At 43.2% G+C, this 21,875-nt stretch overlaps 1 protein-coding gene across 1 annotated transcript in view; it reads left to right on the forward strand.

Annotated features, from left to right (window-relative positions):
* Nucleotides 1-5,955, forward strand: part of DEPDC1B (DEP domain containing 1B) — a 45,264-nt gene extending 39,309 nt beyond the window's left edge. The window contains exons 8-11 of the mRNA XM_044292447.1: nucleotides 1,923-2,089; nucleotides 3,862-4,038; nucleotides 4,123-4,308; nucleotides 5,270-5,955. Of these exons, the coding sequence (XP_044148382.1) occupies nucleotides 1,923-2,089; nucleotides 3,862-4,038; nucleotides 4,123-4,308; nucleotides 5,270-5,431 (692 nt within the window). The 3' untranslated portion in view covers nucleotides 5,432-5,955. The remainder of the gene's footprint in view (nucleotides 1-1,922; nucleotides 2,090-3,861; nucleotides 4,039-4,122; nucleotides 4,309-5,269) is intronic.
* The last annotated feature ends 15,920 nt before the right edge of the window (nucleotides 5,956-21,875 follow it).

Genomic DNA, 21,875 nt, shown 5'->3' on the forward strand with positions numbered 1-21,875 from the left:
GTAGCCTGGCTTGGATGTTTTTCTTCGTAAGAAAAGGCTTTCGTCTTGCCACTCTACCCCATAGCCCAGACATATGAAGAATACGGGAGATTGTTGTCGCATGTACCACACAGCCAGTACTTGCCAGATATTCCTGCAGCTCCTTTAATGTTGCTGTAGGCCTCTTGGTAGCCTCCCAGACCAGTTTTCTTCTCGTCTTTTCATCAATTTTGGAGGGACGTCCAGTTCTTGGTAATGTCACTGTTGTGCCATATTTTCTCCACTTGATGATAACTGTCTGCACTGTGTTCCATGGTATATCTAATGCCTTGGAAATTCTTTTGTACCCTTCTCCTGACTGATACCTTTTAACAATGAGATCCCTCTGATGCTTTGGAAGCTCTCTGTGGACCATGGCTTTTGCTGTGGGATGCTTTATTTTTTAATTGAGTTGTACATTTTATAGGTCTCATTGAAGGTGGAAAAAGTTCTGAAATGATTTATCTTTGTCTTATTTTTTTACATCACAGAAACCTGACATTTTAACAGGGCTGTGTGGACTTTTTAGATCTACTCTATGTATTAAGTTTCCATGACAGCATTGCACCCAGATGATTGTGAGGCAAAACTAGGTGCGGGTAAAAAATACAGGACAGGTACATATATTTCCATTATACCTAATCTCTGTGTAGGCTTTACTACTGGTTTTGGGTCACAATAACTGATGGAAATAATTGACCAAATGAAGTGTGAACTCAACCTAACATTCTTGAAACTAGGTACTAGTCGGAACCGAAGCAGAGTTTGGTTTCAAGTTTTAAAGTGGTTTTCCACTTAAATCAACTACCGAAGTTTATTCAACGAAGTCACGTGTGACTTCGCGAATAACTTACTTGAGCTCATGGGAGCCTATACATTCTAATACTGTATGGAGACGGATCACCATATAGTATTATTCTGACGTTTTGAACGAAGTGACTTCGGATGAAGCATCTAAAGCTCGCTTCGCCCAACATTAATCTTGTGGAGATGAGTTGAGAGTAACGCCTTAAAGAGGCCCGGTCGCCACTGCTTAAAAAATGCCTGTTTTAATAGCTTCATGCATTCCCCATGTAATGAGAATTCTGGAGCATCTATTCTTATGTCTGTATGTTGTGCCATTCCTTTATTACCGGTATTTCTACTAAGAAGTTATGAATGAACTGCTAGCAGTCTGCAGTAAGGGTACAGTGGGGTGGTAACCAGTTGGGTGTGTACCTGCACAGTCTTATTCTATCCAATCAGTGCTGCCACTGTCAGACTGTGCAGGTACACACCCAACTGGTTACCACCCCTCTGTACCATTACTGCAGACTGCTAGCAATTCATCCATAACTTCTTAGTAGAAATAATAAAGGAATGGCACAACATAGAGCCATAAGAGCAGATTCTCTAGAATTATTGTTACATGGGGAATGCATGAAGTTTTTAAACCGAAAAGTCAGGAGTGGTGAAAGGTCCTCTTTAAAGGTGTTGTCCAGGTTCTAGATATTGATGTCAATAGCAGATTCCGACACTTCCACCAATCATCTGTTCCCAGAAGGCACCGGAAATAACAGTGCCAGAAGCAGAACGCACCATCCACTTTGTAGTTGTTGTGCCAGCATACGGCAGCTCAGCCGTCATACATAGCCATTTCACATTGAAGATTATGTAAGAAGCTATGTGGTGTTATGTTTTTTTTTTGTTTGTTTGTTTTTACGTTTAAATTGAGATATATTGTCCAGGCAGCACACAGATTTCCAGTGTAAAGCTGATATATTTTCTTTTTTCCCTTTTTGTTTTTTTTCTTTCTTATGTGATTTATTTCTTATGACGTGTTTACCAGAGGTCATAACGTCACTCAGGCCATCTAAGGTACAAAATCTCTTTCTATTCGTTCATTGTGATTTGTCCTGTCACAGGTCTTCTGCAAAAGAGGCTCGCCGCTATTGAAGCTCTTCAAGTTTGCTGTCTACTTCTGCCTCCGGAAAATCGCAGGAAACTGCAGCTGCTAATGAGGATGATGGCAAGAATAAGCCACAACCGAGAAATGCCACCTCTGTGTGATACATCGGGAAACCGAGCGCTGGTGTGTTATTAGAGTCCGGATAATTGAAGCTCCTCGACTGCTGTGCTCAGCACTATAGGGGTCTCCTCTTAGAGGGGGCGGCTGCAACTGTTAACAATGAAGCGTATATGAAATGTTGTGAGCAATCCACTTTGTAACAGCTTGTAAAAGCCTACACAAATACATAGTATTCTAAGCTAAGTACCACACCAAGGCAAAGGGATAAAGCCATGAGAGAACAGTGCCATGTACGGGCTGGGTCCTGAGAAGAAGAATCGTAGTACAACTCGCTTAAAGCTATTGGTTTTAGGAAATGAATTCACTTTTGCTTTTCAGAGCAAGTAGAATCTTTAATACTCTCTACCAATGCATTAAAGGGGTTGTCCAGGATTAGAAAAAACATGGCTGCATTATTTCAAAGACGGCACAACCTATGCGCATGGGTTGTATCTGGTATTGCAGCTTGGCTCCATTGGAGTCAATGGACGAAACTGCAATACTGCACACAACCTGTGGATAGGGGTGGTGCTGTCTCTGAAAGAAGGCAGCCATGTTTCTCTAGTCCTGGACAATCCCATTTAAATATACTTCAGTTGCTATTACTAGAATTTTGAAGTCTGAGATGACATTTTCTATACAGTTATTATTGGTGGCTTAAAATATTGATGCATTTGCAAAGTTTTGCCCTAACCTTTAACAGGGTTGTCCAGTTTAAAGGGAAAATCTGTCAGCTCAGGGGATCTACCTGTAATAGATGATTACTTATTTGACAGATCGCTCGCTCACAGGTTGGTTCTTCCGGCAGGGCTCTGTTTTGCCAGCTGCGGCAGTAATATCACATCGGCAACACATGACCACCGCAGCCAATTGCTCACCTCTTCAGTGCATCTCTGAAGCTGGTGACTTGCTACAGCGGTGATGTTTGGTGTTGTTGACATGATTTCACCACGGCAGCCAGGGAAAAAGAGCTCTGCCAGGAGAACTGGAGTGGCGACGAGGGATCTGTCAGTTAAAGAGCACCTGTCACCTCTCCTGATGTGTCAGTTTTAGTAACTACTTGCATTTCCCATGTAATACCAATTCTGGAGCATCTTTTCTTCTGACTCTATGTTGTGTCTGTCCTTTATTATTCCTGCTAGAAGTTTACAAATAAGTTCCCAGCAGTCTGCAGTAAAGGTACTCCTAGGCGTTACCAGTAGCGGTTGTGTCTGACTCTGTCCAATCAGTGCTGCCAGGGTCCGACTGTGCAGGGACACACCCCCAACTGGTAAAACCCAGCTGTACCTTTACTGCAAGGTGCTGGCAATTCATTCATAAACTAATAGAAATAACAGAGGGATGGCACAAAGAGCAATAAGAATAGATGCTCCAGAATTGGTATTACATGGGGAATGCAAGTAGTTACTACAACAGACCTGTCAGGGGAGGGGACAGGTTCTCTTTAAGTAATCAAATGTTGTTTATTACAAGTCAATCCCCTTGGCTGTTAGTTTTCCTGTGGAAGCTGGACAACCTCTTTTAACTTCATATATTCACTCTTATTTTTTTGTTGAGTGTAGCTTTTTACTTTGATTTTAATACATATTTTGTTTCTTGATGGTTGTGAGTAATCTTCTGATATATCCTAGATAATGGGAAAATATCCAGCTTGGTGATCAGATCACCGACTTCACTGGTCTCCTCTTTATCTATGACCTCAGAAGACTTTCCACCTAAAATTTACTCGGATTATTCTTTATAGAATCCCTTCCAAAGGGACGATGACTCTTTCATCTCTCTGTCATTGTTATCAGATGGTGCAGACCTTTTCTCGCTGTGTCCTTCGCTCTAAGGAGGAGGTGGACCTGGGTGAACTTTTATCCACTAATCTTGTAACCTTCATGATGGACAATTGCCAAGATATTCTCACTGTTCCGACATCTTTTAAAAACGCTGTGGAAGATTATGTGGCACACCAAAGAAGGGTCCAGGCATGTATTTATATTTCATTTTTACATAGGACCATCTAGACATAATAAGATTATTTCACTTTTTAACAATTTTTCTGGTTTCAGATAAAATATCCAGGGGCTAACATTGACGGCACGCTTCATCCAACTTTCATCCAGCCACAGGGGACAACACATGAGTATGAATATCAGAAGCTGAGCAAACCTCAAGATCCTGTGAAAGTTGCACTGGAAGAAATTATAACTAACGAGACCTTGTCTTCCAAGGATAAGAAGAAAAAGCTGAAACAGGTTAGTATATTCTTGCTCATATCTGTGAGTGTTTCAAGGTACAAACTAATCCACACATCCAGCAGTTATGGAGAACCAGTACATGCCTTCCTGACTGAAGTGTAGGGATTTTATGCCAATGTGTAGAAAACATTTTATTTTGGCATGGTATCAGCACTCCTTCCATTTGACCCAGGTGTATTATATTAGCAAGAGACAGTATAAAGCCTCATTCACACGTCCGTGGTCAGTAATGCCTCTGTGAAGATGTCGGTGAAGGATCCGTGCTTAGTCCGCGTATCCGTTTTTAGCTGTCCATGTGCAATCCATGTTTCACTGACACTGCACAGCTGAAAGATAATTTTCAAAGCATTTCTTCCTAATGATCCGTAGAACACTGATGGCATCCGTGGTTTTCAAGGTCCCATAGACTATAATGGGCGGGAGGGATCGGTGAACACGAACAAAATAGAGCATGCTCCCGTGTTAAAAAACACGGACCCGCAGACCGTGGTAAAATACACACATTAAAATGAATGGGGTCATGTGCTGTCTGTGGAGAACACGTACAGCACACATACGTGGACCACATTGAGAGGTGACCCTTTGAGATCTGTTTGTGTTGGCTGTTGCTGTTGTGGTGCTGTACCTTTGACTTGATGAGGCAGTACAATTAAGCAGTCAATGACAATTCTTTTGGACTGCAGTACAAGGATAAGCAGCTTTGACAGTGACTGATATCTAGCTGTGTGAAGGATAGGGTTATCTGGAGAGTTCTGATGTCACTGCCTATCTAAAGAGAGCCGTTTCATAGAAAATGGCAGCAACATATAAATTAAATTATGAAATCATCACATTGAACAAAAAGAAAAAAAAAATCCATGCGCTAATGAGGGTTATTTTGAAATCCGATAAAAAATGACAGGCGTGTATGGGGCTGTGCACCTTAGTGGTCTTGTTAATTTTATTTTTGGTTCTTCAGTTTCAGAGAGCTCACCCTCAAATCTACAAGGAACGTTTCCCAACGCCAGACAGTGAAGCTGCTATATTTCCAGAGAAAACGAGCCTAAAATCTCAGCTATCCTTTTTCACCCTAAAACGGCCTTTCCAGTCGTTTCAGAGGACACGAAGCTTTCGCATGTAAAAGAACTCTCTGATTCCACCTGGAACAGAGGTGACGGTTTACAATATATAAAGATACTTTACATGCCAAGACACGAGATAGGATGACCACTTATCAGTATTTTATCTATTACAATAGGTCAGTTGTTAACATGAACTTAAATGTTGTTATTCGGCAAACATTTCAAGACTTTTCCCCTTATGGACAGTGTGTTGTTTTTTTTTTTATGTGACTACTGAAAATTTAAAATTGACTGAACATTATTCTCGGGGGAACATTTTAAAACTTGACTAAAAAAGGTTTAAAATTATGTACGTACTTGAATTTCTTCAATACACTGGATGACTGAAAAATGAGGTAGCACTGTGTATATATACCTTCTGATAATTGTCTTTATCTACAATCAGCTTAGTGTCAGAAAATAAACCATTTTTTAATGATTAGTCATTTTTAATATTTTTGCAAAAGTCATTTTATTTATTATTTTTTTTATACATTTTGACTTTTTATATAAAGTGAAGCTCTACCTATTGATTAAAGAAGCACTCAAGCAATTTTTGTTTATGTGTAATGGTAACTCACCGGCAGTTTTCTAGCAGTCTAATTTGTGAAATCCCATCTCAGTTGTATCTGTACGTTTCGACTCCTTTCACTATGGGCAGCTGTGTCATGCAACTATAATCTGTTGACTTCCTGTGATCTACAGTTTTACATAAATGCCTATCAAATCCCCCCTTCCAATTTTTACCCCCCTCCCCAACCAGCTCCACCCTCCTTGTTGTATGTGACCTATCTACAATGTGCTGCTGAAGATCTCACTCTGCAACGGGGGACGTTTTATTAAAGCTTTTATGTCACTTGTGTCGTTAAAAAGTCACAAATTATGGCACATACCGTATTTATGCCATAATTTGCAAGTTTTTCAGCTTCTTGGCGTTTTTCTAAAGTGAATAGAAATGGGGAGGAACATAGTGGGAAGGGCAGGGCTTCCTGCTGCCCACCAGAAACTGCTTCTGGCTGGTGTAGTCTTGAGCTTCTGGCTCGCAGTATGCCAGAAATGCAGCTAATTTATTAAGAGCTATTTGCCACTTAATAAATTAGGTGCATCTTACTCCAGTGCAAGGGGATCAAGACTAGTGTATGGGAACACCAGTCTGTGATAAATGTCCCCCAAAAAGGGCAGTGATATAATAGTCGAGTCCATACAGTGATAAGAAGCAAATATAAAACTCCCCTGACTCACACTGCCTGGTTACTATCTGCAAGTGTTGTGTGTAGACTCTCCAGTGTATGTCTATGAAATGCAGCTTCACACTGCTCTCCTGCTTGTAAGAGCTGACAGGAGTATAGCTATCATAAGCAGGAGAGGCAGGCTGAAGTTGCATCACATAGGAATACAAAGAGCCTCTACAGCGTGAGTTAGGAGTCAGCAGTTCTATATCCCTAATTTATTACTGGTGGTCCTTAGCTGGGACAGCGTACAACACTCTGCCCCCTGTGTGATAAGACTCATCCCACTCTGTCTCTAAATATCCAGAAGCATTGTGCGGAATGTTGACTGAATTAGGGAAACCTGATGAGATGAGATGAAGAAATCAGCATGGTAGACCCACCAATGGTACATCAGCTATAATAGGAACACACAAGGCATACACATGAGCCCCTGGATTTCTCTTGAATAATAGCTAGTCTGCACCATACAAGCAAACAATTGTTGGAGTGCTTCTTTAATATTGACTAAATAAAGCAGGACCGCACATAAAAAGCACAGTTTCTTTGTTCTGTCATCTGTTAATCAAGAATGTCTGATAATCCAGCATTTGTTCCTAGCACAGAACTTTGTTTTCTGATCATAGATTACAGTTTCATTTTGAACTCCCTTCATAAAGGATATTTTACCCCCAGAAATGAAATGTATATACTTTTCTATTACCAGTTAATAGTCTGGTAACTATCAGGTCCCGATACAGAGACCTATAATAACACCATGATCTGTTCATCCAAATGAAATCTTCAAATATTCATAACTGTTAGAGTACAAATGTCTTGCACAGAGGTGGATGGTGCAGTGCATCTTCATCTTAATGTCTCGATGATGTATAGTCCTATATTGAATTCTTTAAAGAAGTACTCCAGGAAAGATTATTATGAAAATGCTGAAAAAACTTATTATAAATAAACCCTTAAATGCCTTTTATTGTTTATAATGGCTTGTTTTATCTAGGGGACAATCAGTGTGAGTTAAAATGGTGTCTCTCAGATTTAGGAGCATGAAATCCGTCCTCCTCGAGACACTGCAGGATGGCCTGTGTCAGAAAGCAGAGCACAGACTGCGGGTATCAGCACTGTGAAGCTGTATATTATGTGCAGATGACAGCTGAGATAACTGCTCAGATGTGTCCCTCTGCTTCAGAAAGGAATTTACCTCATCCGGTGACATCCCGTACTCACCGGCTGAGGTCTAGGAATAAGGACCAGACACTCTGCTGTAGGGGAGGAGCGTCAGTAGAAAACATTTCAGCTTGTGAGTACAGGATGAGGTAAACTCCTTTCCGAAGGGCAGGGACACATCTGAGCAGTTATCTCAGCTGTCCTCTGCACATAATGTAGTTTCACACTGCTGAGACCGGCAGGACTTTACTCTGCTCTGCTTTCTCACACAGGCCGTCCTGCAGTGTCTCGAGGGGGATGGATTTCATGCTCAGAAATCTGAGAGCCACCATTTTAACTCCTTCACTTATTGTCCTCTAGACAAAACGAGCTATTACAAATAATTAAAGGCATTTAAGAACATGCTTTTTCAGTATTTTCATTTTTATCGTTCCCAGAGAACCCCTTTAAGATGGGTTTATACGGCCTGATTGTCCAGCAGAGTATCAAGGACTAATGTTCCTATGAATGCTCCTTCCCCATAATCTGCACGCCTAACCCCTTAAGGACTCGGCCCTATTTTCACCTTCTGGATTTGGCCATTTTTTTGCAAATCTGACCAGTGTCACTTTAAGTGCTGATAACTTTAAAACGCTTTGACTTATCCAGGCCATTCTGAGATTGTATTTTCGTTACATATTGTTCTTCATGACACTGGTAAAATGAAGTAAAAAAATAATATTTTTTATTAAAAAAATAAAATAAAAAATAATTTACCAAAAATTTGTACAAAATTGCAAATTTCCAAGTTTCAATTTATCTACTTCTATTAGGCTGGGTTCACACCTGAGCGTTTTACAGTGCGTTCCTACGCGCTGTAAAACGCTCAACAAGGAGAAACCAATGATTCCCTATAGGAATGGTTCTCACCTGGGCGTTTTACAGCGCGTACGATCGCGCTGTAAAACGCCCGACGCCCCAAGAAGTACATGAGCTTCTTTGGGGCGTCTTGTCGCGCGTTCCCGTACATAGACTTTTGGGAACGCGCGACAATGGGCGTTCGCTTGTCTCTGTATGCGCGATTGCAAACGCCGGTACAATCGCGCATACAGATCGCTCCTTTCAGAACGCTCAGGTGTGAACCCAGCGTAATACATAGTAATACCTCCAAAAATAGTTATTACTTCACATTCCCCATATGTCTACTTTGATTGGATCATTTTTGGAATGATATTTTTTTTTTGGGGGGGATGTTACAAGGCTTAGAAGTTTAAAAGCAAATCTTGAAATTTTCAAAAACCCAATTTTTAGGGACCAGTTCAGGTCTGAAGTCACTTTGCAAGGCTTACATAATAGAAACCACCCAAAAATGACCCCATTCTATAAACTACACCCCTCAAGGTATTCAAAACTGATTTTTCAAACTTTGTTAACCCTTTAGGTGTTCCACAAGAATTATGTCAGATTTTCAATTTTAATGATTTTTTTCCAGTTACAAAGCAAGGGTTAACAGCCAAACCAAACTCAATATTTATGGCCCTGATTCTGTAGTTTACAGAAACACCCCATATGTGGTCGTAAACTACTGTACGGGCACATGGCAGGGCGCAGAAGGAAAGGAATGCCATACGGTTTTTGGAAGGCAGATTTTGCTGGACTGTTTTTTTTTTTTGACACCATGTCCCATTTGAAGCCCCCCTGATGCAACCCTAGAGTAGAAACTCCAAAAAAGTGGCCCTATTTTAGAAACTACGGGATAGGGTGGCAGTATTGTCGGTACTAGTTTAGGGTACATATCATTTTTGGTTGCTCTATATACACTTTTTGTGAGGAAAGACAACAAGAAATAGCTGTTTTGGCACAGTTTTTATTTTTTGTTATTTACAACATTTATCTGACAGGTTAGATCATGTGATATTTTTATAGACCAGGTTGTCACGGATGCGGCGATACCTAATTGTGTAAAACTTGCATAAATAGATAAAAAAGTATACATATTAGGTATCGCCGCGTCCGTATCGACCGGCTCTATAAACATATCACATGACCTAACCCCTCAGATGAACACCGTAAAAAAATAAAAACTGCTAAATAAACCATTTTTTTTGTCACCTTACATCACAAAAAGTACAACAGCAAGTGATCAAAAAGGCGTTTGCCCACCAAAATAGTACCAATCTAACCGTCACCTCATCCCGCAAAAAATGAGCCCCTACCTGAGACAATCGCCCAAAAAAAAAAAAAAACTATGGCTCAGAATATGGAGACACTAAAACATCATTTTTTTTGTTTTAAAAAAGCTGTTATTGTGTAAAACTTACATAAATAAAAAAAAGTATACATATAACGGCTTTTTTAAAACAAAAAAAAAATAATAATGTTTTAGTGTCTCCTTATTCTGAGCCATATTTTATTTATTTATTTATTTTTTTGGGCGATTGTCTCAGGTAGGGGCTCATTTTTTGCGGGATGAGGTGACGGTTAGATTGGTACTATTTTGGTGGGAAAACGCCTTTTTGTTATGTAAGGTGACAAAAAAATGGTTTATTTAGCACAGTTTTTTTTTTTTTACGGTGTTCATCTGAGGGGTTAGGTCATGTGATATGTTTATAGAGCCGGTCGATACGAACGCGGCGATACCTAATATGTAGCTTCCGACCTGTGAGATCCAGGGGGCTGGATCTCAAAGGCTCGTCACCGGAAAGCAGCGCAGAGGCCTCAGGAAGGCATCGCGCTGCCTTCCATGCCATCGGGTCCTCCCCACAGCCCCATGGGGACCCGATTGGCACCACCGCCGCCGCACCAGGTAAAAGCCGCAAACTGCAGGTCTGAATTGACCTGCGGTTTAGGGCGATTACCGACACGGGGGGCGGAACAACACATGACGTACTGGTACGTCATGGGTCCTTAAGGACTCTGGAACCCTAAGGGGTTAAAGGTGCAGCCAATCACTCGATGAATGAGTGAAACGCTCGTTTTCGGGTGAAACGGTCATTAATGAAGGCAGGTAAATTATCGTTTCTGGCCAGCAGATCGTGCCGTCTAAACAATACTCTGCTGCCCAGAAACAATGCAGCTCTATGAGGAAGAGTGATGGCAGCAGTGACCACTCGTTCTCATATTGTAGAGGGAATCACTACGTATAAATTCAGATCTTCACCCCCACTGAACGAGCAGCCAGTTGTCTGGAAGGAGCGCTTCCTTCCTGATAATCGACTGCTCCTCTGGCCGTGTAAATCTGCCATTACTTCCCCGTTTTGGCTGAAGGTAAATTTAATCACTTTTGTCATGTATGTCTACACCTGCATAGGGCAGCATAGCTACTCTGAATTATATCGGTGTGTTGCTATTTTACCCTGTTCAGGCACAGGCCTTCATTCTCATATCCTAGGACGATGGTTTACCTTTGATCATATGGGCATAAAACACTGCAGGCAAGTTACACTTTGAAAGCTAATGTGTGCAATGCTGTAGATTTATAGGCTTGTATTGCATATGGCATTGGGATGCAGACCCATACATCATGCTCTTCATTTTTTCTCTGGTTCATTTTAGGACTTGATAGCATTAAAGTGTGTTTCTTGAAAAACTACAATAAATATGACAATATGCTATACTTTGTGAGACTTACAAAGTAAATTGTTTCTTTTATAACTATATACTACTGAAAATGCTGCTTTCATGAAACTGGGAATGCAAGACATCCACAGAATTACCTGTGTTGTCTGAGACTCAAATATTGATGACCTATCCTCAGGATAGGTCATCAATATCTGATTGATAGGGGCCCATCACCCAGCAGATCAGCTGTTGAAAGGGGAAGCTGTGCATCGGCCTTTATGCAGTTCAGTCGCATTCCAGTGAATGGGGCTAAGCTGCAGTATCCTAGTCAGGGCCGTCTTTAATATTGATTGGACCCTGGGCAAAAAATTTACTTGGGCCCCCTGGATCCCGCCTTCCCACACCTTAGCAGGCAATCACGCCCTCCACCACAACACACACACAAAAAATCCACACATCTGGTAGAGTCCAGTGAATGACTGTAAATACTTCCAGTTCTGAAGACTCCAGTGGCTCAGGATCAGTGCTCTGGGCAGCTGGGCTCAGGCTGGAAGTGGGCACCGCTCTGCAGGAAGGAGACCAGGGCTCGGCTCACCCTAGTGTTACAGTGCACCCCAGCACCCCACAGTATGCAGTATAGCACCCTATAGTATACAGCACCACACAGTATGCAGTATAGCACCCCACACTATACAGTACCCCACAGTATATAGTAGAGCAGTATAGCAGCCCACAGTATACAACACCTCACAGTATACAACCTCACTGTATGCAGCACCCCAAACTATACACGATACAGCCCCCCACACTATACAGTACAGCAGTATAGCACTCCACACTATACCGCACCCACAGTATACAGACCCCCACACTATACAGGCCCCCCCACACTAAACAGGCCCCCCCCACTAAACAGCCCCCCCCACACACACAGTATACATCCTCCCCCCCCCACACACAGTATACATCCCCCCCCCCCCACACACAGTATACATCCCCCCCCCCCACACACAGTATACATCCTCCCCCCCCCACACACACACAGTATACATCCCCCCCCCCCACACACACAGTATACATCTCCCCCCTCCACACACACAGTATACATCCCCCCCCTCCACACACAGTATACATCCCCCCCCCCCACACACAGTATACATCCCCGCCCACCACACACAGTATACAGGCCCCCACACAGTATAAAGCACCCCACTATACAGTAGTTTACAGTATATTAACATAACATAGCCCCTGTCACCTTTTTCTGATGTAATCTTTACACAAAAAAGCTCCACAGTTAACTTCTGCAACACTCCTGCTAGGACCTGTGATGACCTCATAGCCTTGTGACCAGTAATTGCTAGGTTACTGGTCACATGGTGATGATGTCAATAAGGTCCTAGATCACAACTTTAACACAGTACGATGCCTGTGTAGCTGACAGCTTGAAACTCGGGGCAGTAGCTAGTAGGGCTCAAGAGGCAGCTGCCTTGGGCCCCCCAGGAGCAACTGGGCCCGGGGCAGCTGCCCCTTTTGCCCCTTGGTAAAGACGGCCCTGCGCAAAATAACTGCCCATGAACTGAGAAAAGTCAAGCGTGCAGCTGCCAAGATGCCACTTGCCACCAGTTTGGCCATATTTCAGAGCTGCAACATCACTGGAGTGCCCAAAAGCACAAGGTGTGCAATACTCAGAGACATGGCCAAGGTAAGAAAGGCTGAAAGACGACCACCACTGAAGAAGACACACAAGCTGAAACGTCAAGACTGGGCCAAGAAATATCTCAAGACTGATTTTTCTAAGGTTTTATGGACTGATGAAATGAGAGTGAGTCTTGATGGGCCAGATGGCTGGGCCCGTGGCTGGATTGGTAAAGGGCAGAGAGCTCCAGTCCGACTCAGATGCCAGCAAGGTGGAGGTGGAGTACTGGTTTGGGCTGGTATCATCAAAGATGAGCTTGTGGGGCCTTTTCGGGTTGAGGATGGAGTCAAGCTCAACTCCCAGTCCTACTTGCCAGTTTCTGGAAGACACCTTCTTCAAGCAGTGGTACAGGAAGAAGTCTGCATCCTTCAAGAAAAACATGATTTTCATGCAGGACAATGCTCCATCACACGCGTCCAAGTACTCCACAGCGTGGCTGGCAAGAAAGGGTATAAAAGAAGAAAATCTAATGACATGGCCTCCTTGTTCGCCTGATCTGAACCCCATTTAGAACCTGTGGTCCATCATCAAATGTGAGATTTACAAGGGGGGAAAACAGTACACCTCTCTGAACAGTGTCTGGGAGGCTGTGGTTCTTGCTGCACGCAATGTTGATGGTGAACAGATCAAAACACTGACAGAATCCATGGATGGCAGGCTTTTGAGTGTCCTTGCAAAGAAAGGTGGCTATATTGGTCACTGATTTGTTTTTGTTTTGTTTTTGAATGTCAGAAATGTATATTTGTGAATGTTGAGATGTTATATTGGATTCACTGGTAAAAATAAATAATTGAAATGGGTATATATTTGTTTTTTTGTTAAGTTGCCTAATAATTATGCACAGTAATAGTCACCTGCACACACAGATATCCCCCTAAAATAGCTAAAACTAAAAACAAACTAAAAACTACTTCCAAAAATATTCAGCTTTGATATTAATGAGTTTTTTGGGTTCATTGAGAACATAGTTGTTGTTCAATAATAAAATTAATCCTCAAAAATACAACTTGCCTAATAATTCTGCACTCCCTGTATGGGGCCAGGGCTGCATGAAAAACGCACGACATGTTCTATCTTTTTTGCGGAACGGCCATGCAGACATACGGAAACGGAATGCACACTGAGTCATTTCTGTTTTTTGCAGACCCATTGAAGTGAATGGTTACGCTTATGGGAAATACGTTCATGTGCATGAGCCCATAGACTGTCTTTTTTTTGTCGCATTTTCTACTGAAAAGGCCTAATACTTTCCTCTTGTACCCAATCTTGACTTTGGTTCAAAAAGTTCCTCAAAAACTGCACTGAACCTGCCCGTGCATGCAGTCTTACACATTTGCGGTATTAAACACTATTGGGGTCATTTACCAAACTGGTGTAAAGTAGAACTGGCTTAGTTGCCCATAGCAACCAATCAGATTCCACTTTTCATTTTCCAAAGGAGCTGTCTATAATGAAAGGTGGAATCTGATGGGTTGCTATGGGCAACTAAGCCAGTTCTACTTTACACCAGTTTGGTAAATGATTTTACTGCCTGAATAAACGCTTAAAAAAGAAACGTTATTATTGTATTTATTAAAATAGTGGCGACCCACCACATGATAAACTCATCAGGCTAAGGCCTCATGCACACGACCGTTGTGTGCATCCGTGTCCGTTGTTCCGTGATTTTCTGCGGACCCATTGACTTTCAATGGGTCCATTGAAAACTCGGAAAATGCACCGTTTGTCATCCGCGTCCGTGTTTCCTGTCCGTCCAAAAAAATATGACCTGTCCTATTTTTTTGACGGACAACTGTTCGCGGACCCATTCAAGTCAATGGGTCCGTGAAAAAACATGGAGGCACACAAGATTGCCATCCGCGTCTGTGATCCGTGTCCGTAGGCTACTTTAGCACAGACGGATCCGCAGATCCGTCTGCATACAGCTTTTTCAGAGCTGAGTTTTCACATCGTGATAGGGACGCTTCAAGTTAGAATATGCTAAGAACTGTGTACATGACTGCCCCCTGCTGCCTGGCAGCATCCGATCTCTTACAGGGGGCTGTGATCCGCACAATTAACCGGTTAACACTATTCAAATACACTGGTAGACGTTCCTAAATACTTATATTATCACAGCCTGATGAACATATAAAAGAAAAAAAGAAAAACTTTATTAAAGTCTGTTTAAAAGGGGGGCAAAAGGCCTATATGTCACAGTCTGTGACCACCAGGCAACCAGACTTGAGGAGTGCAGAAAGGGACTAACGAATAATCCTCTGCACTATTACAAGTCTGGACTAGATTCCTGACTTGCTAGCAAGTAGCTGCTAATGAACTGCAAGCAGGATAACAGGACACGTGCCGCAAGTGAACCTCTTTAGATTGTACTGACCAATGTAGCTGCTTCAGCTGGTTATTGGCCGGATGGGGCTGTATTATGTTAGCCGCACTGACTGTACTGGGCAATTAATGTGTGGTCTATGGTTCAGACCAGTGGTCTACACTCATACACACTACACCGCTATGTCTGGAGCAACTTGACTGTAGCATCACTCATCCAGATTACACCACAGCGTGTAAGGTCTATTCAGTATCTGTTGACATACACATGCCCTCATACACTTCAGTGTTCAGGCCAGCCTCTCAAACATCCACTCTCTTGCGGTCAGTATACTGTGGCTAGGAGGTGTATTACCACATCTCATGCACACCCTGCCTAAAGAGCCGTGTCCTGAAAATTAATATCGGCTCTACGCGTTTCCACGTGACATATGTTCGCCAGGTATCTTCAGGAGTTTAATAAGAAAGTGCCTATATCAAGACAAGTGCCCCGCACTGTTGTTTGCTAGGGCTCCGGAGCTATGATGGCCGTACGCGGCTGAAAAAACGCAGACTCCATATGGCAGAAGCCCTGACTACCGGGAGAGGTGTGCCAGTATCTGCACCAATCAGATCTAGGGGCGTGTTCCAAATCACGCCCTCTGACCGGCGAGTACAGCAATGAACCTTCACCTTCCCGGGGAGCTTGCGCATGCGATTTATGGGAGAATCCAAGTCACGGCCCATATCCATCACCTGATTCAGAGCTGGTCTGCTGGCAGGGACCCACCAAGGGGAACTTCTAAGGAGCAAGTTGCGGTGCCTCCATCTCCATCCTAGTATGCAGCACTGACGGAGAGGGGCATCCCCATTAACCCCTTAAGGACTTAGGGCGTACCAATACGCCCTATTTCCCGAATCCTTAAGGACTCAGGGCGTACCGGTACGTCCTAAGTTTAAATCGCGATTGCGGCGCCGCGGGGGTTAATCTGAACAGGATGCCGGCTGGAATCATTCAGCCGGCATCCTGTCACAACGCCAGGGGGGGTCATGTGACAATGTGTCAATTCAGACCTGCGGTTTGCTGCGTTTTCTGCAGTTTCTGATCGGGATCAGAAACTTTAATGTGCGGAAACTATAGATTTTTCACCCCCCCCCCTGCACCCCTGAATGATTATTATGCGGCGGGTGGTGCAGGGGGGGGGGGGGGGTGTTACAGGCGGTGTGGGAGGCGGGCGGTGCGGCAGGCAGGATCGCGATCCCCCGCCCGCCTCCTCTTGAATATTCATTGGTGTTCAGTGGATATACCAGAGTGTCAGCACAACAGTCAGGGTTAGGGAGCTCCCTCCCTCTCCGATCGGGGGGCTGCTGTGCCTTTGCAGTCCCCAGACAGGATGGGGTCACAGAGGGAGGGAGCCCCCCTCCTTACCCTTCCCCGTCTGCTCAGTTGTGGCCACAACTGAGCAGACGGGGAAGGTTCCCATGGCAACAGAACGCCTTCTCAGGCATCCTGATGTCCATGGTGCTGAACAGATCTGTGCTAAAGGCATAGATCTGTTCAGGCAAAGTGTAAGTAAAATACAGTACAATACACTATATAGTGTACTGTACTGTATTATACAGACATCAGACCTACTGGATCTTCAAGAACCAAGTGGGTCTGGGTCATAAAAATGTAAAAAGTAAATATAAAAAAAACCACATTTATCACTGAATAAAAATAACTAAAAATACACTACACATATTAGGTATCGCCGCGTCCGTAACGACCCGATCTATAAAACGGTCATGTTACTTTCCCCGCGCGGTGAACACCATAAAAAAAAAAAAAAAACTATGAGAAAATAGGTTACTTCCCAAAAAAGGTTATAAAAGTGATCACAAAAGTCGCATGCACCCCAAAATAGTGCCAATCAAACCGTCATCTCATCCCACAAAAAATGAGACCCTACCCAAAGTAATCACCCAAAAACTGAAAAAACTATGGCTCTCAGACTATGGAGACACTAAAACATGATTTTTTTTGTTTCAAAAATAAAATCAGTGTAAAACTTACATAAATAAAAATAATTGTATACATATTAGGTATCGCCGCGTCCGGGACAACCTGCTCTATAAAAATACCACATGATCTAACCTGTCAGATGAATGTTGTAAATAACACAAAAAAAACTGTGCCAAAAAAGCTATTTCTTGTTATCTTGCCTCACAAAAAGCGTAATATAGAGCAACCAAAAATCATATGCACCCTAAACTAGTACCAACAAAACTGCCACCCTATCCCGTAGTTTCTAAAATGGGGTCACTTTTCTGGAGTTTCTACTCTAGGGGTGCATCAGGGGGGCTTCAAATGGGACATGGTGTCAGAAAAACAAGTCCAGCAAAATCTGCCTTCCAAAAACCGTATGGCATTCCTTTCCTTCTGCGCCCTGCTGTGTGCCCGTACAGCAGTTTACGACCACATATGGGGTGTTTTTGTAAACTACAGAATCAGGGCCATAAATAATGAGTTTTGTTTCACTGTTAACCCTTGCTTTGTAACTGGAAAAAAAATATTAAAATGGAAAATCTGCCAAAAAAGTGAAATTTTGAAATTGTTTCTCTATTTTCCATTAAATCTTGTGCAACACCTAAAGGGTTAAAAAAGTTTGTAAAATCAGTTTTGAATACCTTGAGGGTGTAGTTTCTTAGATGGGGTCACTTTTATGGAGTTTCTACTCTAGGGGTGCATCAGGAGGGCTTCAAATGGGACATGGTGTAAAAAAAAAAACAGTCCAGCAAAATCTGCCTTCTAAAAACCATACGGCGCACCTTTCCCTCTACGCCCTACTGTGTGACCATACAGTAGTTTACGGCCACATATGAGGTGTTTCTGCAAACTACAGAATCGGGGCAATAAATATAGCATTTTGTTTGGCTGTTAACCCTTGCTTTGTTACTGGGAAAAAATGGATTAAAATGGAAAATTTGCCAAAAAATTCTGAAATTTTAACACCATTTGCCATTAACTCTTGTGGAACACCTAAAGGGTTAACAAAGTTTGTAAAATCAGTTTTGAATACTTCGAGGGGTGTAGTTTATAGAATGGGGTCATTTTTGGGTGGTTTAGAACTACGTTGATACGTGATTGAGGGGAATTCTGGAATTAATTCGCCAATGACTGGATCTGATTGCAGGATAGACCAGTGACTTTGTAGAATGTCACAGACATTTTGATGGGCCTTATCAAAGGTTGCAATGATTCTAGGTGTAGAGTCCTCATTACTGCTAGTTTTTGGAACCAGGAGCTTTGTACAGTCGGTACTCATAGAGTGATAAAAGGCCCTTTTCAGGGTATATTGAGGATACCCCCGATTCATAAATCGGCCTCTCAGATCAGACGCAACCGCTCTAAAATCAGAGCAATTCCTCCTGGCCCTAAGGTACTGTCCCTTAGGGATCCCTCTTTTTAGGGCCAGTGGATGACCACTCTCCCAATGTAGAATATTATTGGTTGAGGTTTTCTTTCTGAACAGATTGGTGGTAATCTTTCTGTCCTTACCAATAGTGATCAGCAAGTCCAAGAATGCAATCTGTCGTTCTTGTATCTCTGATGCAAAAAATAAACCCATCCTGTTTACATTTAATGCTGCCACAAATGCCATGAAGCTATCGCGTGTCTCTTTCCATAGTATTAGCACATCGTCGATATATCTTATCCACAGTTGTACATTTGATGTATACTGCTCCATAGTGTCACCAAACACAATCTCCTTCTCCCACCAGCCCAGGTATAAATTGGCGAACGTCGGGGTGCAGGGACTGCCCATGGCGACACCCCTGAGCTGGTGGTAAATGTACTGATCAAAGAGAAAGACATTGCGGGTGAGGACAAAGTCAAGCAACTGCATCAGGAAGATGTTATGCCGGCGACAGTGTTCGCCCCTCTGTTGGATGAAGGCCTCAACAGCCCTACACCCAGAGTCATGGGGTATAGAACTGTACAAGGCCTCCACATCCAAACTAGTGAGTAATACATCCTCCTCGCAATGAATCCCTCCAGGCGCTGTAGTACATCCATGGTGTCCCGGGCAATAACCAGCTGATGCAGCTACATTGGTCAGTACAATCTAAGAGGTTCACTTGCGGCACGTGTCCTGTTATCCTGCTTGCAGTTCATTAGCAGCTACTTGCTAGCAAGTCAGGAATCTAGTCCAGACTTGTAATAGTGCAGAGGGTTATTCGTTAGTCCCTTTCTGCAATCCTCAAGTCTGGTTGCCTGGTGGTCACAGGTATGTCACTGTGACATATAGGCCTTTTGCCCCCCCTTTTAAACAGACTTTAATAAAGTTTTTTTATTTTTTCTTTTAAGTCTGGAGGAGTGGCTCACACCACAGTTGTATGGGTATAGCCTACTCCTCCACACTTAAATGAAACTGTGTTTGGATATGTCAGTTTTTATATATATATATAGTATCCTGTCCAAATATCCAAACACGCTGTGAATAGTTGCTCAGGGTGCGCTGAATACACTTTTTTTAAAATAAAAACAGCTATACACCGAGTTGCAACTGCTGACTTTGTTGCAACAGTGTATCACACCAGCAACATATGCAAATGGCGAAGTAGGATGGATACAATGCAGATGAGAGCTATTTTAATAAAGCTCTACCCTATAACCTGCTTCTCCAATCCCACATTATATTGGATCCCAGCTTTTCCACAGTCTGATCTTGTCCATCCCTCTCATCTCTCCTTTTAAATCCTGGTATGTCTGTCTGAACTATTATTGTCTCTTTTCCTGCTGGATTTATTGAGTATTTGTTTACATTGACTATTTCACCCCTGTATCTGGTCCTCCTTGATTAGGACATATGTAGCCCCCTCCCCTCTTGGTCACACCTGATTGAACACTGAGTGGTATAAATCTAAGATCCTAGGTCTTTTCAGACTTTGCTCTTTCCACATGCAACATCTCTCAAGTGCAACTCTTAAGTGCACAGACTGAATTATACCAGAAGGGGGCCACAGGTAATTACAGACATAGTCAATGCTAACAATGTTTAAATTTTTCCTCTTACTCCTCCTACTTTTCCACAACCTCCTGAAATACCCCCATATCCATTCACCCAGCAAGGAACTATTCATCTCTTCCTCCATCTTACCTTCTCATCTGACCGCTTGCACAAACCTGTTTGCAAACATAAAACACTTCCTTCCCAAACACACACAAACACCTCATGCCCTCTCTTATTCTCATCTACTAACACCTTCTCTGCTTCTCCTTACTGCTGGTGATATCTCTCCAAATCCAGGACCCTCTCAGCAAATCCCCACTATCACCTCCATGTCCCACCACAAATCTCCTTCTACAAATTTCTGCAACCCCTTAAACCTAATTACCATTCCTCTGACCCCTGCTCCTTTGGTTCCTCTTGCTGGAGCATTATGAAACGCGCGCTCCGTCTGTAACAAACTGTCCTACATTCATGAACTGTTTATCTCTCAAAACCTTTCCTTCCTGGGTCTCACAGAAACATGGCTGACACCCTCTGACACCTCCTCCCCTGCTGCACTCTTATAGTGGATTTCAATTCACTCACACCCCCCGCCCCGGCTGCAAACATGGTGGAGGAGTTGGTCTTCTCCTATCAGACACCTGCTCCTACAGCCCAACTCCACTGCCACCCTCCATTACGCTCACCTCATTTGAAGTACACTCTGTTCGCATATAGTCTCTCTCCAACCTTCAAGTAGCAGTCATTTACCGCCCTCCAGGCCCAGCCACCATCTTTCTTGACTACTTTAACACCTGGCTACTACACTTTCTTTCTGCCGACATCCCCACTATCATCATGGGTGACTTCAAAATCCCTATTGACACATGCCACTCGGCCGCCTCTAAACTCCTGTCACTCTCTTCCTCCTTCGGCCTATCACAGTGGTCTTCAACTCCCACCCACAGAGATGGTCACACTCTGGATCTGATCTTTACCCGCCTCTGCTCCCTATCTAACCTTTCTAATTCGCCTCTCCCCCATCCGACCACAACCTACTCACCTTCTCTTCATTGGTCTCTTCTGCTGCTCCCCCGATCCACACAGTAGCACACCCCCGCAGGAACCTCAAACATCTCGACTTTTGCTTGCTTTCTGACTCTCTTCTCCCACTCTCTACCATCTGTTGCCTCCAAGACCCAGAAGCTGCTACCACCCTATATAACACCACAATAAGTACAGCTCTCGACACTGTTGCCCCCCTCACACACAACAAAATCTGGAAAATCAACAGACAACCCTGGCACACCAACCTGACCAAAAAACTCAGACAAGCTTCCAGGGCTGCTGAACGGCGATGGAAGAAATCCAATTCTAAAGATCATTTCACTTTATACAAGCAATCCCTTCTCATATTCAAATCCTCACTCGCTGATGCAAAACAGGCCTACTTCTCATCTCTCATATCTTCCCTGTCACACAGCCCTAAACAACTTTTTAGCACTTTTAACTCCCTTCTCCGCCCCCCAACGCCCCCACCCTCTCCTCTCTTCTCAGC

The sequence above is a fragment of the Bufo gargarizans genome, chromosome 1 (genome assembly GCF_014858855.1).
Source record: "Bufo gargarizans isolate SCDJY-AF-19 chromosome 1, ASM1485885v1, whole genome shotgun sequence".
In the NCBI taxonomy this organism is placed as follows: Eukaryota; Metazoa; Chordata; class Amphibia; order Anura; family Bufonidae; genus Bufo; species Bufo gargarizans.